The following is a 24,773-nucleotide window of genomic DNA, read 5'->3' on the forward strand; positions in this document are numbered from 1 at the left end:
AGAACTCATGATAGTGAGTGTTCTCAACATCCAGAAGAAAGAACTGTGGATTATGAATGCAGATTGAACCATACTGTTTCTACTTTTGTGCTGGGTCCCACCCCACATTTTTGAGGTTTTTCCCTTGTGCTCTGATTCTTCTTTCACAAGATGACTAATGCATAAATATATTCAATGTGATTGCACATATATAACCTTTATCAGATTGCTTCCTGTCTTGGGGAGGGGGAGGGAAGGGAGGGTGGGAGAAAAATTTGGAACTAAACATCCTATGAAAACAAATGTTGAAAACTATCCTTATATGTAACTGGAAAATAATAAAATACTTTAAAAATAAAAAATAAAAAGATTTTAACTCAGCTCTGCCTGACTCCAAGTTCATTGCTCTTTCCACTCCACCACCTAGTTGCCTAAAATTCTAGTACCATTTTAGGAATGAAACTTAAATTTTTCACCTCTGTGAAATAACTTTAAAGCAGCTACCTCAAATGGTCTTTCAATCTTACAGTCACCTTAACTAGTTAGGAAAAAATCATGGGGATAATTTTTCCTCAGATATGACTTGCCTATATTCACAAATTGATTTCCATTTATAAATACCACCATCCTACCTTATTCTTTCTTTTCTTTTCTTTTCTTTTCTTTTCTTTTCTTTTCTTTTCTTTTCTTTTTTTTTTTAGTGAGGCAATTGGGGTTAAGTGACTTGCCCAGGGTCACACAGCTAGTAAGTGTTAAGTGTCTGAGGCTGGATTTGAACTCACGTACTCCTGACTCCAGGGCCAGTGCTCTATCCACTGCACTACCTAGCTGTCCCCATCCTACCTTGTTGACAACTGAATTTTCAATTTTCTTTCCAAAATAATTTCTTAAACCACAACTGATGCCAGTTCTAAAATAAAAAAGAACACAAACAAAAAAATTCAATATATTTAACAGGCTTATTATGCTTCACTTATATTGTAAGATCTTTTAGAGAAGAGACAAAGTAATCTTTAAATCCAACAGTGTCTTTCACCTAGTGGGAGGCTCAGCAAAGTTTTACTGAATTAAATAAAAAACATTCATTTAAGCACTATATTGAGAGCCCATAAGGCCAATGGCCCAGGTCATTTTCATGCTATTAAAGATATGGCTCTTAGGTTAAATTACATTTATTCCTCTGAACTTTCCTTAATAATAAAAGAAACAAATTCCCTAAAACACAATACATGTTAAATACTTTCCCCCAAAAGAACTATGACCTCATATTTCTATAATTCACCATAAAATAGAATAAAACAAACATTGTTATCTCATCTTGAATTACATGAATAAAACTGTCACAGACTATTACTCTGTATCATCACTAAAAATGCTAAGGGAAGGTGAAGCTATTCAATTATTCACAGAATCACAGAAGTTGAGCATTAGAAGGCACCTAAGTGACCATCTAGTCCAACCCATAAACTAAAGGAATCTAGATTAGAAAACAGATAAATATTTGCTGATTTGACTTGATTCTCAAGTAAACTATGGTAATCCTAAATAAAAAAATATTAAATATCTCAAATCACAAAATTAGAATGATGTGCAAAAAATGTAACACCCAATATTATTATGTGGATATATGAATTGGTCCAACCATTCTGGAAAATGTTTGGAATTATATTTTAAAATGTTACTAGAAATTATACTTTTGGACTCAGAGATCCATAACAGGCATATGCCCCAAGGAGTTCAATGGAAAAAAGAAAAGTCCTAAATAAAATAAAATATCTATAGTAGTATTTTTTGTAGGACTAAATACCTGCAAACAAAGCAGGTGCCCGTTGACTTTTAAGTGACTAAATAAATCATGGTTCAGTAAGATAATGGAATATTACTGCACTCTAAGAAATGTTGAATATGATAAATACAAAGAAGCATGGGGAAATTATGTAAAATGATTCACAATGATATAAGCAGTCCAGAAAAATGATAATCAATCCTTACAACGATATAATGGAAAAAGAAAAGGCAACTTAAACTGAATGCTTTGAAATCATAATGACCAAACATGATGCCAAAGAATGGATAAGAGAATTCAGAGAAGAAACCTTCTAATCCTTCTTTCTAGAGGTGATGGACTACAGATATAGTTTTTAAAATTTAAATATTTATTATATGCATTGCTTAGTTTCTTTTTATCTTTATTATCATCATCACCTCCTGAATTAAATACAAAATCCTGCTTGTTGTTCAAAACCTTTATATCATTCCACCTCTCAATTCAGGATGTGATCGTTGTTGTTTTTGTTGCTGCTGCTGTTGTTGTTGTTGTAATTGTTGTTTTGGTTTGGGGATTTGGGGTTGTTATTTTCTAGTTATTCTCTATGCCTGAAATGTTTTCTCTCCTAATCTCTACCTATAGCCCTTCCTTCAAATCCCAACTGAAATCCCATTTTATACAGGAAACCTTTCTCATGCCTTAAGTCTGAAGACTTTCTGCTAATTATTTCCTATCTATCCTGTATATCTTGTTTATACATATCTATTTGCTTTTTGTGGGGGTCAATAGATTGTGGGGTCATTGATGGTAGGGATTGTCTTTTATCTCATCCTTAGAACTTAGTCCTGTACCTGGGACATAATAGGGGCATAATAAATGCTTATTCACTTCTGACTGTATATTATAAGACTCTCTGGGAAGAGAAGGTGGAAAGAATATTTGAGAAAAAATAGGTGATTTAAATACCAAATATATATTTAAAAGTTTAAGTATTTTTCACTGACTCACAAATGAAAGTGTTTTTGCATGTATTCATACATTCATTCATTCAAACTGTAAATACCACTAATAGAGATTTAATCAACGATAAATGTCATTGAAAAATATAGCTTCCTCTTCTTCCTCTTCCTCACCATCACCACCACCATCATCTTCTTCCTCCTCCTCCTCTTCCTCCTCCTTCTCCTGCTCCTGCTCCTGCTCCTGCTGCTGCTTCTCCCCCCCCCACCCCGTTCCCTTGGATTGGACCATCCTAGTGCCTCTTTTTGTGAAGAGGTGGCTGAGGAGACCCCCGGACTCGCCATGGCCGACAAAAAGCCGAAGGAAGGAGTCAAGACTGAAAACAAGGACCACGTTAATTTGAAGGTGGCAGGGCAAGATGGTTCGGTGGTGCAATTTAAGATGAAGAGGCACACACCACTTAGTAAACTAATGAAAGCCTATTGTGAACGAGAGGGTTTGTCAATGAGACAGATCAGATTCTGATTTGATGGGCAACCATCAAACAGACACACCTGCACAGTTGGAAATGGAGGATGAAAATACAATGGATGTATTCCAGCAGCAGACGGGTGGTGTTTACTAAAAAGAGAACCTGCAACTCTACTCCAGAACTGTGCTCCCAAGGAAAACAATACATTCACAATTAGAAAACCAAGATTTGGTTCATCCACATCCTGACTACTTCAGTACAGTTTTCTCTCTTCTTTGATTCCCTTCCCACATTCCTTTATTGTACATAAAGTAACTGGTGTATGTGCACAGGCATAATGCGTATTTTTTTTAACTAAATGGCCGATGGTATGTTTTGATCAACATCAAATGGAGATGGGGAGGGGAAAAAACAAACTGGTTGTGTGAAAATATCCCTTTTCTCCATTAGTGGCATGCTCATTCAACTTTTATCTTTATATTCCAGTAAGTTATTTTGCTCTCACTGTTTAACAACAGCAAAAAAACAAACAAAAAAAAAAAACCACAAAAAAATCCTTGCATACTTTGTTTTATTGGATAATTTCAATGTTTTTCTTTTATCATTGTAAAGCCAAGGATGATTTTATAACTTTTTTGTATGTAGCTGTTACATGTAGGGCAATCTCTGTCTCTCAATAGGGATAAATTACTATAAAGAAAATGATCCTAGTTTTCCCTTCAAGTCAGACATCTTGTTGTTTAAATAAACTTCTTGTTTAAAATTTTAAAAAAGAAAAATATAGCTTCAACTTTGTCATAAATATATTTAAATAAACCACAATAAATTAATAACTTAATTTCTTAGGAAAAATACAAATATATGTAAACCAATTACTAAATGCTTTCCTAACATTTGTTTTAGAGCAAGCACTTCTAGCATAATATCCTACTTACTGTCTTGCCTACCTCTTCTTTCTCTTCTCTCCAATTGATCTACCCAGATCTCTGCCTCAGGTATGGGTCTAACACTTATGCTTTCCTACTTAGAAACCTTTAGTGGTTTGCTATTCCCCCAAGATAAATGGAAACTCTTCATTTAGACATTTAAGGTTCTCGATATTCTGGGTCCAACCTACCTCTTCTACCATTGAATTATTTCATATCAATCTCATTAATATGTACAATGTTTCAGCCAACCTTGACTACTAGTTCTTCCCTGAGCTTTAGCATCCACCTTACTTTTTATGCCTTTTCACAAACCTACTCTCATGTCTGTAATCAATCAATAAACATGCATTCATTATTAAATTCCTAGTATGGTCAGTGGGTTAGGCACTGGAGATATAACTATAATAAAATAAATAGTGCTTACTTATAAGGTGTTTATATTATAACAGGAGAATAGCAAAGATCTATAATAAGTAAATGCAGAATAAAATAAAGAGAATAAATGCAAAAAAATTCAGGGTAGTTAAGTTCAAGCTTGTTTCAAAGCCTTTACAAGCTTGTTGCAACACCTTTAAAGGCAGCAGGAAAGTCAAGGTTTATAGGAAGCAAAATGAAAAAAAAAAAAAAAAAGGTGAAATTTGGGCATCACAAACAGTCAGAGCAAACACCCAGATCCACGAAATGAAGCCATATATTTGCTCATGTGTGATCTAAGGAAGAGAGAAAATCCCAGTATGGCTGCATAAGGGCATATAGGAAAGGGAAAATACCTAGGCTGGAAAGAAGGGGTGGCTCAAGGCTATGAAGGATAAAAGCTAAACAGAGGAATCTATATTTTTATCCTGGAGGCAATCATATGCCATCAAAGTTGATTGAGCTGGAGTGTGACTTGGTCTGATCTATAATTTAAAAAAATGAGTTTGTCATTAGTGTGAAGGATGTCTTGAAGCCGGGAAAGACTTGACTGAGGGAGACTACTTAGTAAGTCAGTGTAATAAACTAAGCAGAAGATAATATGATCCTGAAGTATGGTGGTAGCTATGTGACCTGGGATGGATTTGGATGTAAAGGTAGAAACACTGACATTTGGAAATGGAATTGGTATGTGTGGGTAGTGAGAGGGAGTAGTTGATGAAAATAACTTAAGAAAATAGCTTACAAATCTCCTCAGCAAGTATTTTTAATTAATCCTCATAATAAGAGAATAAAAATTATAAATAATCATGTGCAACTGACATTAATAAATAAGAACTTTACTCAGTTTCTATGATTCCATTATGCCAATAATAAAATGAACTAGGAATTCATCTGAATTAGTCAGCTATTGCAATAACCACTGAGTAGAAGAGAGCTACTGGAAGAACACACTTATGTATATGTCAATTTTATATCATTTTAAAACATCTGAAAATATTGAAATCGCCAAATATATAAAAGGTCAAAAATGCTGAAAAACATATAGCAAATTTCTTGCACACTAAAATTCATGAGTTCTACAACATAATCATCACAAGGAACTTATCTTGCAGAGGATTCTAATTACTTAGTTTTCCCAACAATCTCCTAAAAACATTTAGTTGCAGTTAGAATGGGGTGAGAAATTATCACTGGTAGGCTAGAAAGAAACTAAATGCCATTTAAAGCAAACAAAAAAATTTAGTAAATCAAAAGTGTCCAAGACAAAATATTGTATAAAAACACACTCAATACTGCTCAGTAGCCCAAAGCAATCATTCTGGATTACTCAGAATATAAACACCTTGAGAGAAGGGTGTTGTTTTGTTTTGTTTTGTTTTGTTTTTGGTCTTTGTATTCCCAGTACCTAGCACAATGCCTGGCAAACAGTAGATTTTGATGCTTGTCAACTGCCTGGTACTTGATGTTCACGATAAATACCTTGAATCACCAAGAAAAAGGGTTAGTAGACTATACTTTAAAAAGTCAGAGGAATTTTTTTTAAAGATTTCTATTTATATGACTACTTTTTAAAAATTAAATTTAAGGGCAGCTAGGTAGTGCAGTGGATAAAGCACCAGCCCTGGATTCAGGAGGAACTGAGTTCAAATTTGGCCTCAGACACTTAACATTAACTAGCTGTATGACCCTGGGCAAGTCACTTAACCCTCATTGCCCTGCCATAAAAAAATTAATTAAAAAATTTTTCTTTTTAAATGAAATTTAAGTGTTCATTTTTTAGCTTGAGTTTTCTGGAAAATTCAATTACATGGTATACTTCATTATGCTTTACAGTAAGCATTTCTCTTTCTATTCAGATTAGAAGGTAGGATACAATATCATGAAACTCAGGGCAACATTTCAAACTACTTTTCAATCTGAAAATGAATGCCATCTAAAAAGGTCTGTAAAGCAACTAGACAAATAGCTCCTGGGACTAAAAGTCATACAATTACTGAAGGAGATAACATTATTCACAAATGAGTCATTCAATGGTAAAGTGCAGGTCTAAAGAAACTTTTGTTACCCATGGAAGACCATTTCATTATAGAGAGTGTTGATAACTGTGCCTAATGGAAAAGAAGCTATCAAAGGAATAGATCATGAACAAGAAGGGTCAAGTAAGACCTTTATACATGGTAAAACAGCACCAAACTCTATTTCTGACAAGTTCCTGGGAAGAGAAAAATACAACCCTCTCAAATGAACCCATCTTCAAAGGACTGAGGTGCTGTGGATAACCTAGTTGAGGGAATTAATTAGGCCAAGAGTCACACCACAGAGGAAATACTTGATCATAATTGGAGAAAGGTTTATCAAATTGTTAAAGCCATCCCACTTTCTGCCAAAACAGAAGAGGATTAATAAACAACAAGATCTGTCTGGTTATGGGATAGATGGACACCTGTATTAGTGAATACAAAACAGTGACTGTGACATTTCAGAGCTTCCCACACACAGTTGCCCTGCACTAAAATTCTAGAAAGCAAGGGCAGCCCAGCCTGCTCATTTATTTATGATATAGTAAAAGCAGCAAAGAGCAAGGAGTCTATTTACTGGAATAAGCACATGCTGAGATAGAAAGAGCAGAAATTTTGCCTGTTCCTTCTAATTTCAAATAGCACCTATTTTCTTTCTTTCAGGGTCCCTGTAGATAGGAGTATAGTAAGAAAGGACCTTAAAGGTCTATCTATTCCACCCCATCTCATTTTACAGATGAAGAAACTGAGACCTAGAAAAGCTAAGTGACTTCCCCAAGGTCACACTGGTAATAAATGACAGAGGAAGGTTTCAGTCACTGTTACCTTGACTCATACCCATTAAAACACAAGGTTTATAAAACAGGAAAATCCTTGTGTGGCTGAAGTTCAAAGCTACCTTTGCCAACTTTTAAGATACTTGTTTGGTAAATGATGAAAATCATTTCTTCCTCTCTTTTATACAAACACACACACACACACACACACAGTGTACCTGCATACACAAGCGCACACAATTCTTTCTTGGTTTACTTGTTAATCAGAAGCATTATTCATTGCACAATTCTAAATTCTTTATTTTAATAATTACAAACCTTTATTTGTAGGCAAAAGCTCGGTGATTCAGTGATTCTATTTTTTATAATTCAGAACAAAGGTAAAATGGCATAGAAAAACTATTAAAATAGAGGAGCAAAAGTTTTCTTTGGAAAAGACTGAGTAGGAAAAAAAAAACCCTTGAGTAAGTATCAATAAGGTGTGGCTTTCTGTATCTTGCTTTTCTTTTTGTTTAGGATGAAGTACTGCACTATATAAATTTTTAAATAAAATAGATCTCACTTTAAGAACATCAAACTGAAAATGTTCCGTACACACAGACAGCTGGCACTGTGGTGGGCACTGGCTGCTGCCTTCAACCCTAACTGCAGAGAACAAGAAAGAAACATTCCATAAGCTTCATCTTTTTAACATATGCTAGGAAGAAAACAAAGGGATGAAAGATGGAGGGAATTTGGGGCAGCTAGCTGGCACAGTGGATAAAGCACTGGCCCTGGATTCAGGAGGACCTGAGTTCAAATCTAGTCTCAGACACTTGACTCTTAGTAGCTGTGTGACCCTGGACAAGTCATTTAACCCCTATTGCCCTGCAAAAAAAAAAAAAACTAAACTAATTTTTTTTCTATTATTGAAATAGCTTTTTCTAAGCCACATTTCTTTAGATGGGGTACCCTAATTGGTGGATAAGTATGAACCATTATAACTAACCATTATAAAACTAAGGTCCACATACTAGAAGCATCATGTTATTTGCTCCACCATTCCACCTTCCACCTTTTCCTCTGGACACACTAATCAAATCCATTCTAAAATTGATACTAGAAAGGATATGATTATCAAATGCCTCATGGCTCCACTCCTTAATCTCAGTATTATCCTTAATAACAACTCTCTCCCCTGCCTCACCATTTCCTTATGAATGCATTATACCCTTATACCCTTACAGGAAGGGAAGTTTCTTCAGAGAATGAACAACCTCACTTTTTTTGTCTTTATCCTCCAGGCACAAAGTTCTTAGCACACAATAGGTGTTTGATAACTACTTATTCATCCATAATAATAATGAAGCACATTTATATAATGTATTACTGCTTACAAACCATCAAACATGTCTGCCTTTTTCTGGACTGAATGATACCAGAAGTAGCTAGAAAACTTCTGAGTAGATTGCTTACAAATTATCATACCTAACACAATTGAATGTTTCCTTTATTAAATGTTCATTGAACCAAATGGAACCATACCCTCTTCACTCTATGGCAATATTTTAATTTGTTTCTTATAAACTTCCTATCACACTGCACCCTAACACTACTTTATATCTTTTTTTTTCTTTTCAAGTCTTCACTCTACCCAACTCCCATCTTCTTTTCAGCAAGTAATATAACTTTCTACTTTTAGTTAGTAAGTCAATAAGCATATATTAAATACCTACCGTCTGTCAGGAACAGTGCTAAGAACTGGAAATACTCTCTTTGAGGAGTTCACAATCTAATTTAGGGAACAACACAAAAACAACTGTGTAAAAACAAGCACATACAGGAAAAATAGGGGGGAAAGTAAAAGAAGGATCCAAAATTAAGAGGGATTAGGAAAGACTTCCTATAGAAGGAGAGATTATAGTGGATATTTGAAAGGAAGTCATAGTAAGAAGGTAGAGATGAGGAGTCAAAGAATCCCACATATGAGGGACAGCCAGAGAAATACCCATAGATGAAAGATAAGAGTATCTTGTTTGAGGAACAGCAAGGAGACTGATGTCACTAGATCAAGAGTTATGTGGGGGATATAAGAAGACTTGAAAGGTAAGGGGAAGTGGAGAAGCAGGTTATAAAAGGCCTTGAATGCAAAGCAGAGGATTTTGTATTTGATCCCAGAGAAAATAGGAAGCCACTGGAATTTATTGAGAACAGTCCTGAGTGCTTTATCATCTCTTCTGGATAAATGAAAATTATTCTAGCTACCTTTCTCCATTTTATCTCATCATGAAATAGCCTTCTTGCATTGAAAGGTTAACCTGATACATGAATTCTCATCTTCTTCTCTCTCCTCTGGGACTTTGCTTTATTGATCATCACCAAGCCCTCTCTCACTTTCAATCTTTCCTCCTCTACTGCTTCCTTCATATTTGCGTATAACATGAATAGGTCTCTCCTATCCTAAAGTAATTTTGTGATCACCCTGTACACACTCAAGTTATCATTCTATGGAGTTACATCCCAACAACACCTTCTACTGCCAAATTCCTAGAGACTTACTCAACACTCACTTATTTTTCAATCTTTTGAAATCAAATTCCTGCTGAAATAATTCTATCTATGCATATCAATGAACCAGAATTACAAAATCCAAAAGACCTTTTCTTACTTCTCAAATTCCATAATCTTATTGTTTCGAATCTGTTGTTATTCATCTTTGTAATACACATTTCCTAGCACATTACTTTGCTCATAGCAGGCTATTAAAAAAGTATGGTGAATTGTTAAAAAAATCAAAAAGTAACATGATATTAATATTTTTGTTTTTAGTTTATTTGTTTGATACTGGTAGGACTGAATTTTGAACGTAAAAACAAAAACAGAAAAACAAACCCACAGCAATTATTACAAACAATATTCAAAAGATAAGTCTAATAGCTCCTAGTTTATCAAAAGACATAGTAGTTGTCTCTCTGGTAGAGATGTGGCCAAATCACATTAAGGTTTTACTCTGGGTAGATCACATGGCTATGAATAACTACATAGCTTTATCTGTGTATCCTTTGATGTTCAAATTAATGACAACCCCAGGTGGTAATCACTTTCTTTGTAATAATTCTCAGTTTACAAATGATTAAGTATTTCCCAGCACAAAACAGGTGGATGCTTGCCAGAGGACAGAAAAAGCAGACCTTTGTGCCAGGAATAAAATAACAAGCTTCAGGGAAAGGAATTGCATTCTTTATAAGAGATATAGTAGAGGAATAGAGGTGCTATAAGTTCAATCTATTTCTTTCTCTTTTTTTTTTTTTTTTTTGGTGAGGCAATTGGGGTTAAGTGACTTGACCAGGGCCATACAGCTAGTAAATATCAAGTGTCTGAGGCTGGATTTGAACTCAGGTCCTCCTGACTCCAGGGCCAGTGCTTTATCCACTGCACCACCTAGCTGTCCTGGCTCAATCTATTTCTACATTCTGGGGTAGGGAGCTAATTCTCAAAGCATGTAATTTAGCCACTTTAGTCTAAGAATTTATAATTTCATTTTTTAAATATAATCAGACCTTGTACTTTCTACTGGGAAGTCCCAGTGAGAAAACTACATTTATCAATGAAAATATGTACCTGTTCCACAACCTACACTTTGGGGCTGAGAGGAGTGGGGTGGGGAAAGAGACTGAAATGTTGTGATATGGGGGAGAAACCGATAGGAGAAAGCACGTGGGTCCTTAGGATTCCTCTGTAAAGAATTACACTCTCCCACAAGACCTAATTAGGAATAAAAGAACAAGTTTATTGGGGTACAAAAGAAACCGGCCAGAAGGTTTTGCCAGAAGAAAATGCTTTCCTCCCCGGTTAGCTTGTGGAGGGCCATTTTATAGGGTTTAGATGGGGTGGGTAAGAGTCTCTTATTGGGTGAGGGGCTGGGGGTCCTCCCAAGTTGCACTAGGGTAGGAGGAATCCCTTGTGAACCATCTGGTGGTGGGTGTCAACTTTGTCCTGATGGGTCTATGCAGTCTGCTGACAGGCGGTTCCAGGTGGTCTTCTCCTGGATTACCTCATCCAGGTGCTTAGGAGGACTGGAATGTAGGGTGGTGGTCCTGGAGCATGCTCAGTTTGATCTGGTGCCGCTTATCTCCGTTGGATGTGTGTGTGTGTGTGTGTGTGTGTGTGTGTGTGTGTGTGTCCTTGATTGAGTTCAAGGAGAAGCCTACTTGATTTCAAGGGAAAACCCCTGAGGTTTCAAGGAAAAGGTTCCTTGAACCCCCCAGAGAACTGTTGGGGTAACCGGAGCCCATAATCCTCCCATGACAGTAGTCTATGGTCAAAGAGCTAGTATCTCAGGGATTACATTTGAACACAGATTTTCTTGATCCTGGGACTTTCTTTCTATCCAGTAATAGACAGTGTTCTGTACTTAAGGCTAAGGAAGACCTGAATTGCAATGCTGCCTGTTACAGGAAGATACTTATTTTCCTCAGCCTCAGTTTCTTCAACTATAAAATAGGGATAATAAAATCTACTACTGTAAAGGATTGTTGTCAGGACCAAACAAGATATGAAAGGGCTTTGCAAATCTTAAAGTGCTATGAAAATGCTAGCTTTTATTTTATCATGATATTTAGGTCCTATATCTATTTGGAGTTTATTGTGGTTGTTCATCCAAACCTAATTTCTTCTCAACTTCTTTCCAATTTTCCTAGCAGTTGTCAAAGAGTTGTCAAGTCTTTACTGTAGTAGTTTACATTTGCTGGTTTGCTGGTTTATAGAATCCTCAATTACGATGCTATGGGGATATTAGAAGGCTTTAACCCTATAATTTTTCCCAGAGACATAAAGAAGTCTTCTGAAGTGATATGCATAAGGACATCTAATCTAGATCCAGAGCTCTCTCTCCTACCCCAAACAACGTTTCAAAAATTCAACAATATCCAGTTAGTTAGTCCATGTTTTAAATTCTCTATTATTTTTAATAGAGCTTTATAGTGTTAGGTCAGGTAATATAGCCTTTTTGTTCCTTTTTTCATTACATAATTTGAGATTCTTGACCTTTTGTTATTTCAGATTTTATTTTGGTGGTTATTATTTTGTCTGGTTCTATAAAATAATACCTTGATAATTTTCCTGGCATGGAGCTAAAAAAATAAATTAATTCCATTATGTTGATACAGCCCAGTGATGAGAAATAAATCTCTATTCAATTATATCTTTTCCTTTATATCTTTAAATGTTGGATGTCATTTTTTAAAAGTTTTTTTTTTAATGGGATCTAATTTTTGTCTTGTTTAGTTTCTTTTTCTAAGACTGGGTTGTTTACACTTGCTAAATTTGAGTATTTTGCCATGAATTTTTATGCATTTACATTTTTAGTTTGCTGGCAGATAACTGTGTGTAGTAGTGTTTGACCAATTCCTTTATTTCTTCTTTATTGTGATTTTTTCCAGTTCTATTAAATCTATTTTGTCTTCCTTTTTTCAAAGAAAAAAATCAAATAGCTATGATTAAAGGTACTTTCAAAAGAAAGCAACTCTGAGTTTCCTTTATGCTTCTACAAGTTCCTTGTTGCTGTTGGTTTTTTTGGTTTCAATTTTGTATGGGTTCTTTTTTATTTCAGCATGATGTTTTGTATTTAATTGGGAGTATTGCATTTATTTTTCTGGAGAATTAATTTTTAGTTCCACAATTAATCAACTGAACTTTTTTTTCTTTTTGCTTATATAAGAATTTAGAAATAAATGTTATGGGAGGATTATGGGCCCCGGTTACCCCAAAAGTTGTCTGGGGAGGTCAAGGAACTTTTTCCTTGAAACCTCACGAGTTTTCCCTTGAAATCAAGTAGGCCTCTCTTTGAGTTCAGTCAAGGACATACACCCCCAAAAGAGATAAGCAGCACCAGATTGAACTGAGCATGCTCCAGGACCACCACCCAGCATTCCAGTCCTCCTGAGCAGCTGGATGAGGTAATCCTGTGGGGAGTGACTACACCAGGAGATGACCTGGAACCACCCACCAGGAGACTGCTCAGACCCACCTGGATGGAGTTAACACCCATCACCAGAGTGCTCATAACAGATCATCACCTACTTCAGCCTACCATCAGAGCACCCCCAGTCCATCACCCAATAAGGGACATTCTTACCCATGCCATCTGAACCCTATAATAGAGCACTCCCCAAACTAGTCCGGGAGGAAAGTGTTTTGTTTCTCCAAAACCTTCCCCTTGGCCAGTTTCTCTTGTACCCCAATAAACCTGTTCTTTTATTCCTAAATAGGACTTACAGGAGATTGTAATTCTTTAGACAGGAATCCTAAGGACCCAGGTGCTTTCTCCCCATAACATATACTTTTGTCCCTTTAGCTACATAAGCTTCATTCAATACATTTTAGAGTGTTTTTTGCTGGTAAATTTTTATTTGGTATGATTATTAATTTTTTCTATAATATGTTCATTCCCTGATTCATTCTTTAGGATTAAATTATCAGTCTTCATTTAAATATCAAGTCTTTCTCATATTCATCTTGATAACTATTTATGGAATTATGATCAATAAGAATATATTTAAATATATTTGATTTTCTGCATTTTAATGACTGTTATACCCTAATATATGACAATACTTTATAAAAGTGCCATGCCAAGGTTGAAAATGTTCACTTTTAACAATTCTCATTTGAAAAACACTAAAAGTCAATAATATCTAATTTATCAATATTATATTTATATTCTTGACTTTAAAATTGTCTTTAAGATTTATCAGTCTAAAAGGGGCATACTAAGGTTACCTACTCATATTGTTTTGTTTTCCTGTATTTTTATTATCTTTTTAAAAATCACTTAGAAGCTATGCCATTTCCAATATGTGTCTATGTATGTATGTACATATGTATGTATGATATGGATTGTTTCATTATCTATAGTACTTGGAAGCATAATGTAAATTCACTGCCTATCTCTCTGAATCACATCTATTGCTTAATCTGAAACCATGATTTTCACCCTCCTTTGTTGTTTGGGGGATGGGGAGGTTACACTAACAAAACAGTCTACATTTTAGCCTTTCAATTTATGTTAATATAAATATGTTTTAAATGGGTTTCTTCATAAATAACAAATTATTAGGTTTTGCTCTCTGATTCATTTTCATTACTTGTTATTAATAGTTGGAATAGTCTAATCAGAAATCTCTTCCCTTCTCCTCCTCTTTGGCCAGCCTAGACCACCACAACCAAACCTCTCACCCTTTTTTCCCCTTTTCATAATCAGCTCTCTCTGATTAAAGTGTGTTTTGATTTTCATTATCTCCCTCTCCAACTCTATTCTCCTAAGCCTACATTTCAACCTCTGAAAGTAATGAAGTTTAAGTCCAGAGGAGATACTACCTTGTCTCCTGCTCCCTTTATATAATTTGTAGTTCTTGAAAAATGTTCATTAAATGACTTGGATTACTAAAAATTCACATTGTAATTGATAGCTCCCTGAATCACTTATACCTCCTAGAAAAGACAAGGTACCTTCAGGGACCTTATAGCTAACAGAAATAAGTCTCTTCCCTTAACAAACAGTGGTCTAACCCAGATTGATGATTTTTATTACCTAAGAAGTCACAAAATAATTATATATGATCAATAAGCCATCTTGGTCATATATTTCCTTATTATTAAAGAGGATAAGTGATGTGTATTCTATGAACATTAGGATTTCATTATTTGGTCGACCAAGTTATGTCCTCTGGAATTTTATTTGATATTTCATAGGCTTAAAAAATTCTCCTAAAAATGATTCTTTGATTCTATGGGATCTGAAAATGCAATGACCAAATATGATGGATGATGAATCACACATCTTTCTCATCGTAGAGGTCATAGACTAAAAGTGCAAAATGAATTTTTTCCAGACACAGCCATTTTAAGCATTTGTTTTGCCTAACTATAGTCATTTGTTATAAGAAATAGCTTTTATTTGGGAGGAAAGAGGGAAAGGGTAGATTTGCACTTTCTTATTGTGTGACTTTGGATAAGTCACTACTCTGATTTCACTTTTCTCATCTATACAATTAAGAGGGGAACCTATATCAAGTTCAAAATTCCTTCTAGCTCTAAAGTGATGACCTAATTCTGTCACCATTCTTTTTTCCTTCTTTTCAGATTCATCAACCATGTCCTACCCTCCAAACTAAGTCTAACTCATAGCACTTCCCTGGGCTTTCCCCTCTTTTCTCTCTAGAATCTTTCTCATTTATTTTCATTTGAGTGGAACTTCTCTACTGATTTGTGAATATACTATGTCACTCTAACAGAAGATGGGTCCCTTGAATGTAGCTTTCCCCCCCACCTCTATTGTCTTTCCCGTATCTGCACACTGCCTGGTGAATACACAAATAAGTGCTTAATAAATTATTGAGAAGATAATAATTATTCATTGATTCCACAAGAACTAATACTAAATACGTTACAATAAATCCAATTAGACAGAATTCAAGTTCTGTGAGAGACTTTTTTTTATTCTTCTTTAAATTTTTTAATTTTTTCCCATTACATGTAAAGATAGTTCTCAACTTTTGTTTATACAGGCTTTCCAATTTCAGATTTTTCTCCCTCCCTCCCCTCCTTCCTCCCTCCCCTAGACAGCAGGTAATCTGATACAGGTTATACACAAACACACACACACACACATAATAACATTAATCCTATTTCTGCATTAGTCATGTTATAAGAGAAAAATCAAAGGAATGATGAAAAACCTCAAAATAGAAAAAACAACAGCACCAAAACCAAAAGAAATAGAATGGTTCATTCAGCAACTATACTCCACAGTTCTTTTTTTTTTTCCTTGGATTTGGAGATCCTCTTCTATCATGAGTTCCCTGGAACTCTTCTGTACCATTACATTGGGGAGAAGAATATAGTCCATCACAGTAGATCAACACTGAATGTTGATGATACTGTGTACAATGTTCTTCTGGTTCTGCTCATCTCACTCATCATCAGCTCACATAAGACCCTCCAAATTTCTCTGAACTCCTCCTGCTCATCATTTCTTACAGCAAAATAGTATTACATTGTATTCATATACCACAACTTGTCCAGCCATTCCCCAATTGATGGGCATCCCCTCAACTTCCAATTCCTTGCCACCACGTAAAGAGCAGCTATGAATATTTCTGTACATGTGGGTCCCTTTCCCCTTTCCATGATTTCGTTGGGACAAAGACCCAAAAGTGGTATTGCTGGGTCAAAGGGTATGCACAGCTTTATCAACCTTTGGGCATAATTCCAAATTGCTCTCCAGAATGGTTGCATCAGTTCACAGTTCCACCAACAATGCATTAGTGTTCCAATTATTCCAAAGCTTGTCCAACATTTATTATTTTCCTTTTTTGTCATTTTAGCCAATCTGCTAGGTGTCAGTTGGTACTTCAGAGTTGTTTTAATTTGCATCTCTCTAATCATTAGAGATTTAGAGCATTTTTTCATATGGGAATAGATAGCTTTGGTTTCTTCATCAGAAAACTGCCTGTTCATATGCTTTGACCATTTCTCAATTGGGGAATGACTTGGGTTCTTATAAATTTGATTTAGTTCCCCATATATTTTAAAGATGAGGCCTTTATCAGAAATATTGGCCACAAAAATTGTTTCCCAGCTTTCTGCCTCCCTTCTAATTTTGGATGCATTGCTTCTGTTTGTACAAAACCTTTTTAATTTAATGTATTCAAAATCATCCATTTTGCATTTTATAATGTACTCTATCTCTTGTTCGGTCATAAACTGTTTTCCTTTCCAAAGATCTGATAGGTAGACTATTCCTTTCTCTCCTAATTTACCTATGGTATCACCTCTTATGTCTAAATAGTGTATCCATTTTGACCTTATTTTATTATAAGGTGTAAGATGTTGATCTATACCTAATTTCTGCCATACTATCTTCCAGTTTTCCCAGCAGTTTTTGTCAAATACTGAGTTCCTATCCCAGAAGCTGGAGTCTTGGGGTTTATCAAACACTACATTACTAGTGTCATTTACTACTGCATTTCCTGTGCCTAGACTATTCCATTGATCTACCACTCTATTTTTTAGCCAGTACCAGATAGTTTTGAGGACTGCCGCTTTATGGTAAAGCTCCAGGTTTGGTACCACTAACCCACCTTCCTGTGATTTTTTTTTCATTATTTCCCTGGATAGTCTTGATTTTTTCTTTTTCCAGATGAATTTTGTTATTAATTTTTCTAGCTTTATAAAATAATTTTAGGTAGTCTGATTGATATGGCACTGAACAAGTAAATTAATTTAGGCAGTATTGTCATTTTTACTATATTAGCTCTGCCTATCCATGAGCAATTGATAACTTTCCAATTATTTAGATCTGATTTCATTTGTGTGAAGAGTGTTTGGTAGTTGGGTTCATAGAGTTCCTGGGTTTGTCTTGGCAAGTAGACTCCTAAGTATTTTATATTATCTACCATTACTTTAACTGGAATTTCTCTTTCTATCTCTTGCTGCTGGACTTTGCTGGTCATGTATAGAAATGCTGATGATTTATGTGGATTTATTTTATATCCTGCTACTTTGCTAAAGTTGTTAATTGTTTCAAGTAATTTTTGATTTGATTCTCTAGGATTCTTTAAGTATACCATCTGCAAAGAGTAATAGTTTTTTTTCCTCCTTGCCTATTCTAATTCCTTTAATTCCTTTTTCTTCTCTGATTGCTAAAGCTAACATTTCTAGTACAATATTAAATAATAGGGGTGATAATGGACATCCTTGTTTCACCCCTGATCTTATTGGGAAGGCCTCTAATTTATCTCCATTGCATATAATACTTGCTGATGGTTTTAGGTAGATACTGTTTATTATTTTAAGGAAAGCTCCACCTATTCCTAAACTCTCTAGTGTTTTTATTAGGAATGGGTGCTGTATTTTGTCAAAAGCTTTCTCTGCATCTATTGAGATAATCATATGATTTTGGTTGGTTTTCTTATTGATGTGGTTGATTATGTTAATAGTTTTCCTAATGTTGAACCAGCCAAGCATTCCTGGTATAAATCCCACCTGGTCATATTGTATTATCCTGGTGATCACTTGCTGTAATCTCCTTGCTAATATCTTATTTAAGATTTTAGCATAAATATGCATTAGGGAGATTGGTCTATAATTTTCTTTCTCTGTTTTTGCTTTGCCTGGTTTTGGTATCACCACCACATTTGTGTCATAAAACGAATTTGGTAGAACTCTTTCTTCACCTATTTTTCCTAATAATTTGTATAATATTAGAATTAATTGTTCTTTAAATGTTTGGTAAAATTCACCAGTAAACCCATCTGGCCCTGGGGATTTTTTCTTAGGGAGTTCATTAATGGCTTGTTCAATTTCTTTTTCTAATATGGGTTTATTTAAGGCTTTTATTTCCTCTTCAGTTAACCTGGGTAGTTTGTATTTTTGTAAATATTCATTCATTTCATTTAGATTGTCAAATTTATTGGCATACAGTTGGGCAAAATAATTCCTAATTATTGACTAAATTTCCACTTCATTGGTGGTAACATCCCCCTTTTCATTTTTCATACTGGTCATCTGTTTTTTTTCTTTCTTTTTTTAAATCAAATTAGCCAATATTTTATCTATTTTATTGGTTTTTTCATAAAACCAGCTCTTAGTTTTATTGATTAATTCTATAGTTGTTTTGCTTTCAGTCTTATTAATTTCTCTTTAATTTTCAGGATCTCTAGTTTAGTATCTAATTGGAGATTTCTAATTTGTTCTTTTTCTAGCTTTTTAAGTTTCATGCCCAATTCATTAATCTCCTGTTTCTCTTTTTTATTCATGTAAGCATTTAGAGCTATAAATTTTCCCCTAAGCACTGCTTTGGCTGCATCCCATAGATTTTGGTATGTTGTCTCATTATTGTCATTCTCTTGGATATAGTTATTGATTGTTTCTATGATTTCTTGTTTGGCCCATTCATTCTTTAGAATGATATTATTTAGTTTCCAATTGATTTTCATTCTACTTTTTCCTGGCTCTTTCTTACATGTAATTTTTATTGCATCATGATCTGAGAAGGATTCTTTTACTATTTCTGCCTTTCTGCATTTGACTATGATGTGTTTGTGCCCTAATACATGGTCAATTTTTGAAAGTGTGCCATGTACTGCTGAGAAAAGGTATATTCCTTTCTATCCCCATTCAATTTTCTCCAGACATCTATCATGTCTAACTTTTCTAGTAATCTATTCACCTCTTTCACTTCTTTCTTATTTATTTTTTGGCTAGATTTATCTAATTCTGAGAGGGGGAGATTCAGATCCCCCACTAGTATAGTATTACTGTCTAATTCCTCTTATAACTCATTTAACTTCTCCTCTAAGAACTTGGCTGCTATACCACTTGGCACATACATATTTAATATTGATATTATTTCATTATCTATAGTACCTTTAAGCAAGATGTAATTTCCTTCCTTATCTCTCTTAATGAGATCTATTTTTGCCTGTGCTTTGTGTGAGATAAGGATTGCTACCCCTGCTTTTTTTACTTTAGCTGAAGCATAATATATTCTGCTCCAGCCTTTTTACCTTTACTCTCTGCTTCAAATGTGTTTCTTGTAAACAGCATATTGTAGGATTCTGGTTTTTAATCCACTCTGCAATTCACTTCTGTTTTATAGCAGAGTTCATCCCATTCACATTCACAGTTATTATTACTGACTGTCTATTCCCCTCCATTCTATTTACCTGCTTTGTACTTTTCCCCTCTTCTTTCACCCTATTCCTCCTCACCAATGTTTTACTTCTTACCCCTGCCTCCCCCAATCTGCCCTCCCTTTTTTATCATCCCCCTCTCTTTTCTTTACCCTTTCCTTCCTTGCTTTTGTTCTCCCTTCTATCAGTTCCCCCCCTTTCCCTTCCCCTTTTGCTTCCCTAAGGAATGAGCTAAATTTCTTTATCCCAATGAATGAATATGTTATTGCTTCTTTGAATCAAATCTTATGAGAGTGGGGTTGAAACGATGTTCACCGCTCCATTCTTTCCCTCTATTGTAATAGGTTGTTTTTTCACCTCTTCATATGAAATAATTCATACCATTCCACCTCCACTTTCCTCTCCTCCCCACAGACTCCCTTTTTAACCCCTTAATTCTTTTTTGTATCATCTCATCACAGACAATTTATATTTATACCCTCTCTGTAAATTGCTTCTCTCTGCCCAAATACATTTACAATTCTTAAGACTTATGAGTATTATCTTCCCATGCAGAGATATAAAAAGTTTAACTTACTTGGGTAACTTTTTTTTTTCCCCTCTGTTTACCTTTTTAAACTTCTCTTGAGTCTTGTATGTTAAGATTGAATTTTCTATTCAGTTCTGGTATTTTCACCAGGAAAGACTGAAAGTCCCCAAAGTCATTAAATATCCATCTTTTCCCCTGAAAGAGAATGTGCATTTTTGCTAGGTAATAGATTCTTGGCTGCAATCCAAGCTCCTTTGCCTTCCGGAATATATTCCAAGCCTTGCGGTCCTTTAATGTTGAAGCTGCCAGGTCCTGAGCAATCCTGACTGTGGCTCCATGATATTTAAATTGCTTCTTTCTGGCTGCTTGGAGTATTTTCTCCTTCACCTGGTAATTCTGGAATTTGGCTACAATATTCCTTGGAGTTTTCCTTTTGGGTTCTCTTTCAGGAGGTGATCGGTGGATTCTTTCAATGATGATTTTATCCTTTGATTCTATGATATCAGGGCAGTTCTCCTTAATAATTTCTTGGAATGTAGTGTCTAGATTCTTTTTCTGGTCATGGCTTTCAGGAAGTCCAATGATTCTCAATTTGTCTCTCCTTGATCTGTTTTCCAGATCAGTTGTCTTTCCAATGAGGTATTTCACATTTTCTTCTACTTTTTCATTCTTTTGTTTCTGCTTGACTGATTCCTGGTGTCTCATGGATTCCTTATCTTCCATCTGTCCCATTTTAATTTTTAAGGCAGTGTTTTCTTCAATGAGATTATACACCTTTTTTTTCCATTTGGCCAGATGAATTTTTTAAGGCATTGTTTTCTTCAATGAGATTATGCACCTTTTTTTCCATTTGGCCAAATGAATTTTTTAAGGCATTGTTTTCTTCAGTGAAATTATGTGCTTCCCTTTCCAAGCTGCTGATTCTTTTTTCACAGTTTTCTTGTTTTGCTTTCATTTCTCTCCCCATTTTTTCTTCTACCTCTCTCAATTGATTTTAAAAATCCTTTTTGAGCTCTTCCAGGAAGGCTTTTTGTTCTTGAGACCAATTCACCTTCCCTTGTGAGGCTTCACATGTAGGCAATTGAGGCTATTGTCCTCATCTGAGTTTGTGTTGGCTTCTTCCCTATTGATACAGAAGCTCTCAATGGAGACGGCTCTTTTTTGCTTCTTACTCATTATTGCAGCTTGTTTATTTATTTTTTAAGTTGAGGTCTGCTCTGGGGGCACCAGGGTCCCTGTTTTGGGCTTCTTGTACAGGGGTATAGGTGCTGTGTGACCAGCTTTTTACTCTGAGGCCTTTATAGTGTATGCAGTTCGTCCCCCTGCACTTCCTGTCTGCGTGCACTGGGCCAGGTGCCCGATCCCGCCTGTTCGTGGCCCTACAGCCCGCCCTCCTGTCTGGTGCAGGTAGGTTTTTCCACTGTCCTTCTTGGCCACCAGATTTTTGAGTCAGGTTCCAGGGGCCTCAGTTGTTCAGCTGTGGCCCGAAGCTCCTGCTGACTTTCCCTGACCCCCTCGGCGCTGGGCTGCTGCCCTGCACTGGGCCTCCCTTTTGCCTGAGTCAGACCGACCTTTTCCTGAAGTCTTCTAAATTATCTCTGGTTGGAAGACTGTGTCTCTGTCTCTTTGCAAGTTCTGTAGTTTCAAAATCCGTCCAGACGCTTGATTTAATGTTCTTTTTGAGGGCACAGAAGGAGAGCTCAGGCAGCTTGCTGCTTCTTCTCTGCCATCTTGGCTCCGCCGGGGCAGAGATTTTCACTTTCTAAATAGAAATACACTATAATATTAAGTAAATGTTAAGTATGTATAAAATAAAATAATTTCCAGAGAAAAATAGTAGAAATAATATCTGAGAATATCAAGAAAGTTCATCTATAGGAGGTCTCGCTTTAATTGATCCCTAAAGGAAACCAGGAACACAAGGGATAGTTGTGATTGTGAGCATTCCAGATAAAAGGGACATCTGATGCAATGGTCAGATGCACATAAAGAATGACCAGTGTGTTTGGTTTCAATTTAGTGTATGAGGATAAATAATGTGAAATCAGTAAAAAGAGGACTATGGGTTAGGACAGTCACAGAGTCATATATCTAGACCTATAAAGGTTCTTGAAGATCACCTAACTCCACCTTATTTTACAGATGAGGAAAATGAGGCCCAGAGAGATCAACTATATATATATATATATGTGTGTGTGTGTGTGTGTGTGTATATATATATATATATATATACATATATACACATATACATATACACATACACACGAACACACATTCACAGACATGAAGTACCTAAATTAGAGTTAGTCAAACAAAAAAAACAAATATGTCTTACTTGCATAGGTTTTCCTAGTGTATGTTTTATCTTTGGATCCTATAGAGAAGGTATTAGATTCATTTCAATTTAATGAGCCTTTATTACACACATAATGTATAAAGTGTGAAAGGCATCATACTAAACATTGGAGGCACAAAAGCAAACCAAAACAAACAAACTTTAAATAGCCCCGGTCCTCAAGGAGATTACACTTAATGAGGGGAAATTATATATACTCATAATCTTAAGTATAAACAAAATAATACAAGGTAAGGATAAAATATTCACTTTTCCCGCCTTCTGGGTGGAGGAGAAAATTACCTATGGGACTAGAAAAAGCCTCATCTAAGAGTCATAGAGCTTGGATTTCACTTTGAAGAAAGCTGATGTGAAGCTAGAGTCTGATTCATGCATGGTAACAGATACTTGAGACTAGTAGTATAAGTCTGTATAAAATGAGCAATAACCAGGCCAGGTTAACTGAAAACTGAAAATCAGAGCACTGTTAAGAGACCTAACTTAAAAAAGCCAGTAAATATAGTCTGCATCTAATAATGAAAGAATTAAATTTCCCATCTCCTAAGGACATTAGGGAATCGTTGAAATTATTGAGCCTGAGGGACCCCTGGTCAACCCATGCTTTAGGACTATCAGTCTAACAGCTGTGAAGGTGAATTAGAGAGAGAAGAGACTAAATCACTCTATTATAGTAGAAGACATTAGAGGTAATAGAACAGTCATCACATTTTAGTGAATGCCTAGGGGTTGAATGACATTAGAACTTATAAGTGTCCAAACTAAAGTGAGGGCCTAGGAACTGAATGCCAGCAAAGATGTAAAAGCATATTCTCGTAAGACTTGTCAACTTATCAGATACTATTGTGCAAAGGATAGTAAAGAATCAAGAATGACTCCAGGGGCAACTAGGCGGCACAGTGGATAAAGCACTGGCTCTGGATTTAGGATGACCTGAGTTCAAATCCAGCCTCAGACACTCAGACACTTGACAACTTGACACTTAACTAGTTGTGTATCCCTGGTCATTTAATGCTCATTGACCTGCAAAAAAAAAAAATAAAGACTACAAGGTTGTGAACATAGGTGACTAGTGGAAATATGGAAGTTTAAAGAAAGATGAATTACTCATTTACCTTGAACAGAAGAAGCAAATGAATAGAACAGCAAAGAAAAACAATGAAACTATGAAATCATATTTCAGTGACCATTATGCATTTAAATGTATCTGATATTTTTCAGTGAGGTACCAGAACTATTTTCCCCCCATGTAAGATGAATTTACATGGAAACTTTGGGGGGGGGGGGGAAACAACACATGAAGGTTACTGATGATGGTGGACTATGGACCTTCTATTAAGGTTATAATTATAGCTGCATTCCTGATCGGAAAAAAAAAAATAGCTTTTCCCTCCTCACCAATGTACATAAATGCAAAAGCCTTATTACTGCTTATGCATTGGAGATGATAAAAATATTTTTTTAATTTCAGCATTATTATTGAAATATGACCCCTTATTGGTGCTTATGGTGCAAGATGCCTTTAGATACAGTGCATTTTGATAGAGGACTATTGTGGTATAGTGGTGTTAATATGAATGTATAGATCACCTGGATTTAATGGAGGTGCCTTATTATCCAAAAGTATTTTTTATGAAACCCTGGGTTAATAGGAGCAAAATGTCCTTCAACTGAACTCCAAATGGAACCCAGATAGCTAGCAGATAATAGTCCCTACCTGGTGACTTTTTTCCTCAGGATAGTAAGTCTTCATCTTATGGGGACATCTAGGTGTCCTCATCCTTGCCAAACCCTTTTTTTTTTGGAATCCTGTAATCTTAAGATGCTTCTGTATTTACTCCATACTTGTTATAACAAATTGTTGAACTGCATTTGCTTTGGGTTGATTTGTATCATGC

The 24,773-nt window shown here is 35.5% G+C and overlaps 2 protein-coding genes and 1 pseudogene across 3 annotated transcripts in view; 1 reads left to right on the forward strand and 2 right to left on the reverse strand.

The window, feature by feature from the left end:
• The window catches only part of LOC122754705, a 145,770-nt pseudogene extending 142,719 nt beyond the window's left edge, over positions 1–3,051 (reverse strand).
• Positions 1–24,773, reverse strand: part of CHRM3 (cholinergic receptor muscarinic 3) — a 633,202-nt gene that overhangs the window by 547,979 nt on the left and 60,450 nt on the right. The gene's annotated exons all lie outside the window — the stretch shown is intronic.
• Positions 3,050–3,694, forward strand: LOC122726501 (small ubiquitin-related modifier 2-like). The gene is made up of 2 exons (XM_043964243.1): positions 3,050–3,203; positions 3,256–3,694. The coding sequence occupies exons 1-2, from the start codon at positions 3,050–3,052 to the stop codon at positions 3,330–3,332; spliced, it is 231 nt and encodes a 76-aa protein (XP_043820178.1). The 3' UTR covers positions 3,333–3,694.

This window comes from Dromiciops gliroides, chromosome 4 (genome assembly GCF_019393635.1).
Source record: "Dromiciops gliroides isolate mDroGli1 chromosome 4, mDroGli1.pri, whole genome shotgun sequence".
Classification (NCBI taxonomy): Eukaryota; Metazoa; Chordata; class Mammalia; order Microbiotheria; family Microbiotheriidae; genus Dromiciops; species Dromiciops gliroides.

Bases quoted from the DNA above. Each gene is read 5' to 3' on its own strand.
- LOC122726501 (XM_043964243.1), top strand. From the start codon at position 3,050: ATGGCCGACAAAAAGCCGAAGGAAGGAGTCAAGACTGAAAACAAGGAC. The intron at 3,204-3,255 runs GTTTGTCAATGA...ACCATCAAACAG, and splicing joins AGCCTATTGTGAACGAGAGG to ACACACCTGCACAGTTGGAA.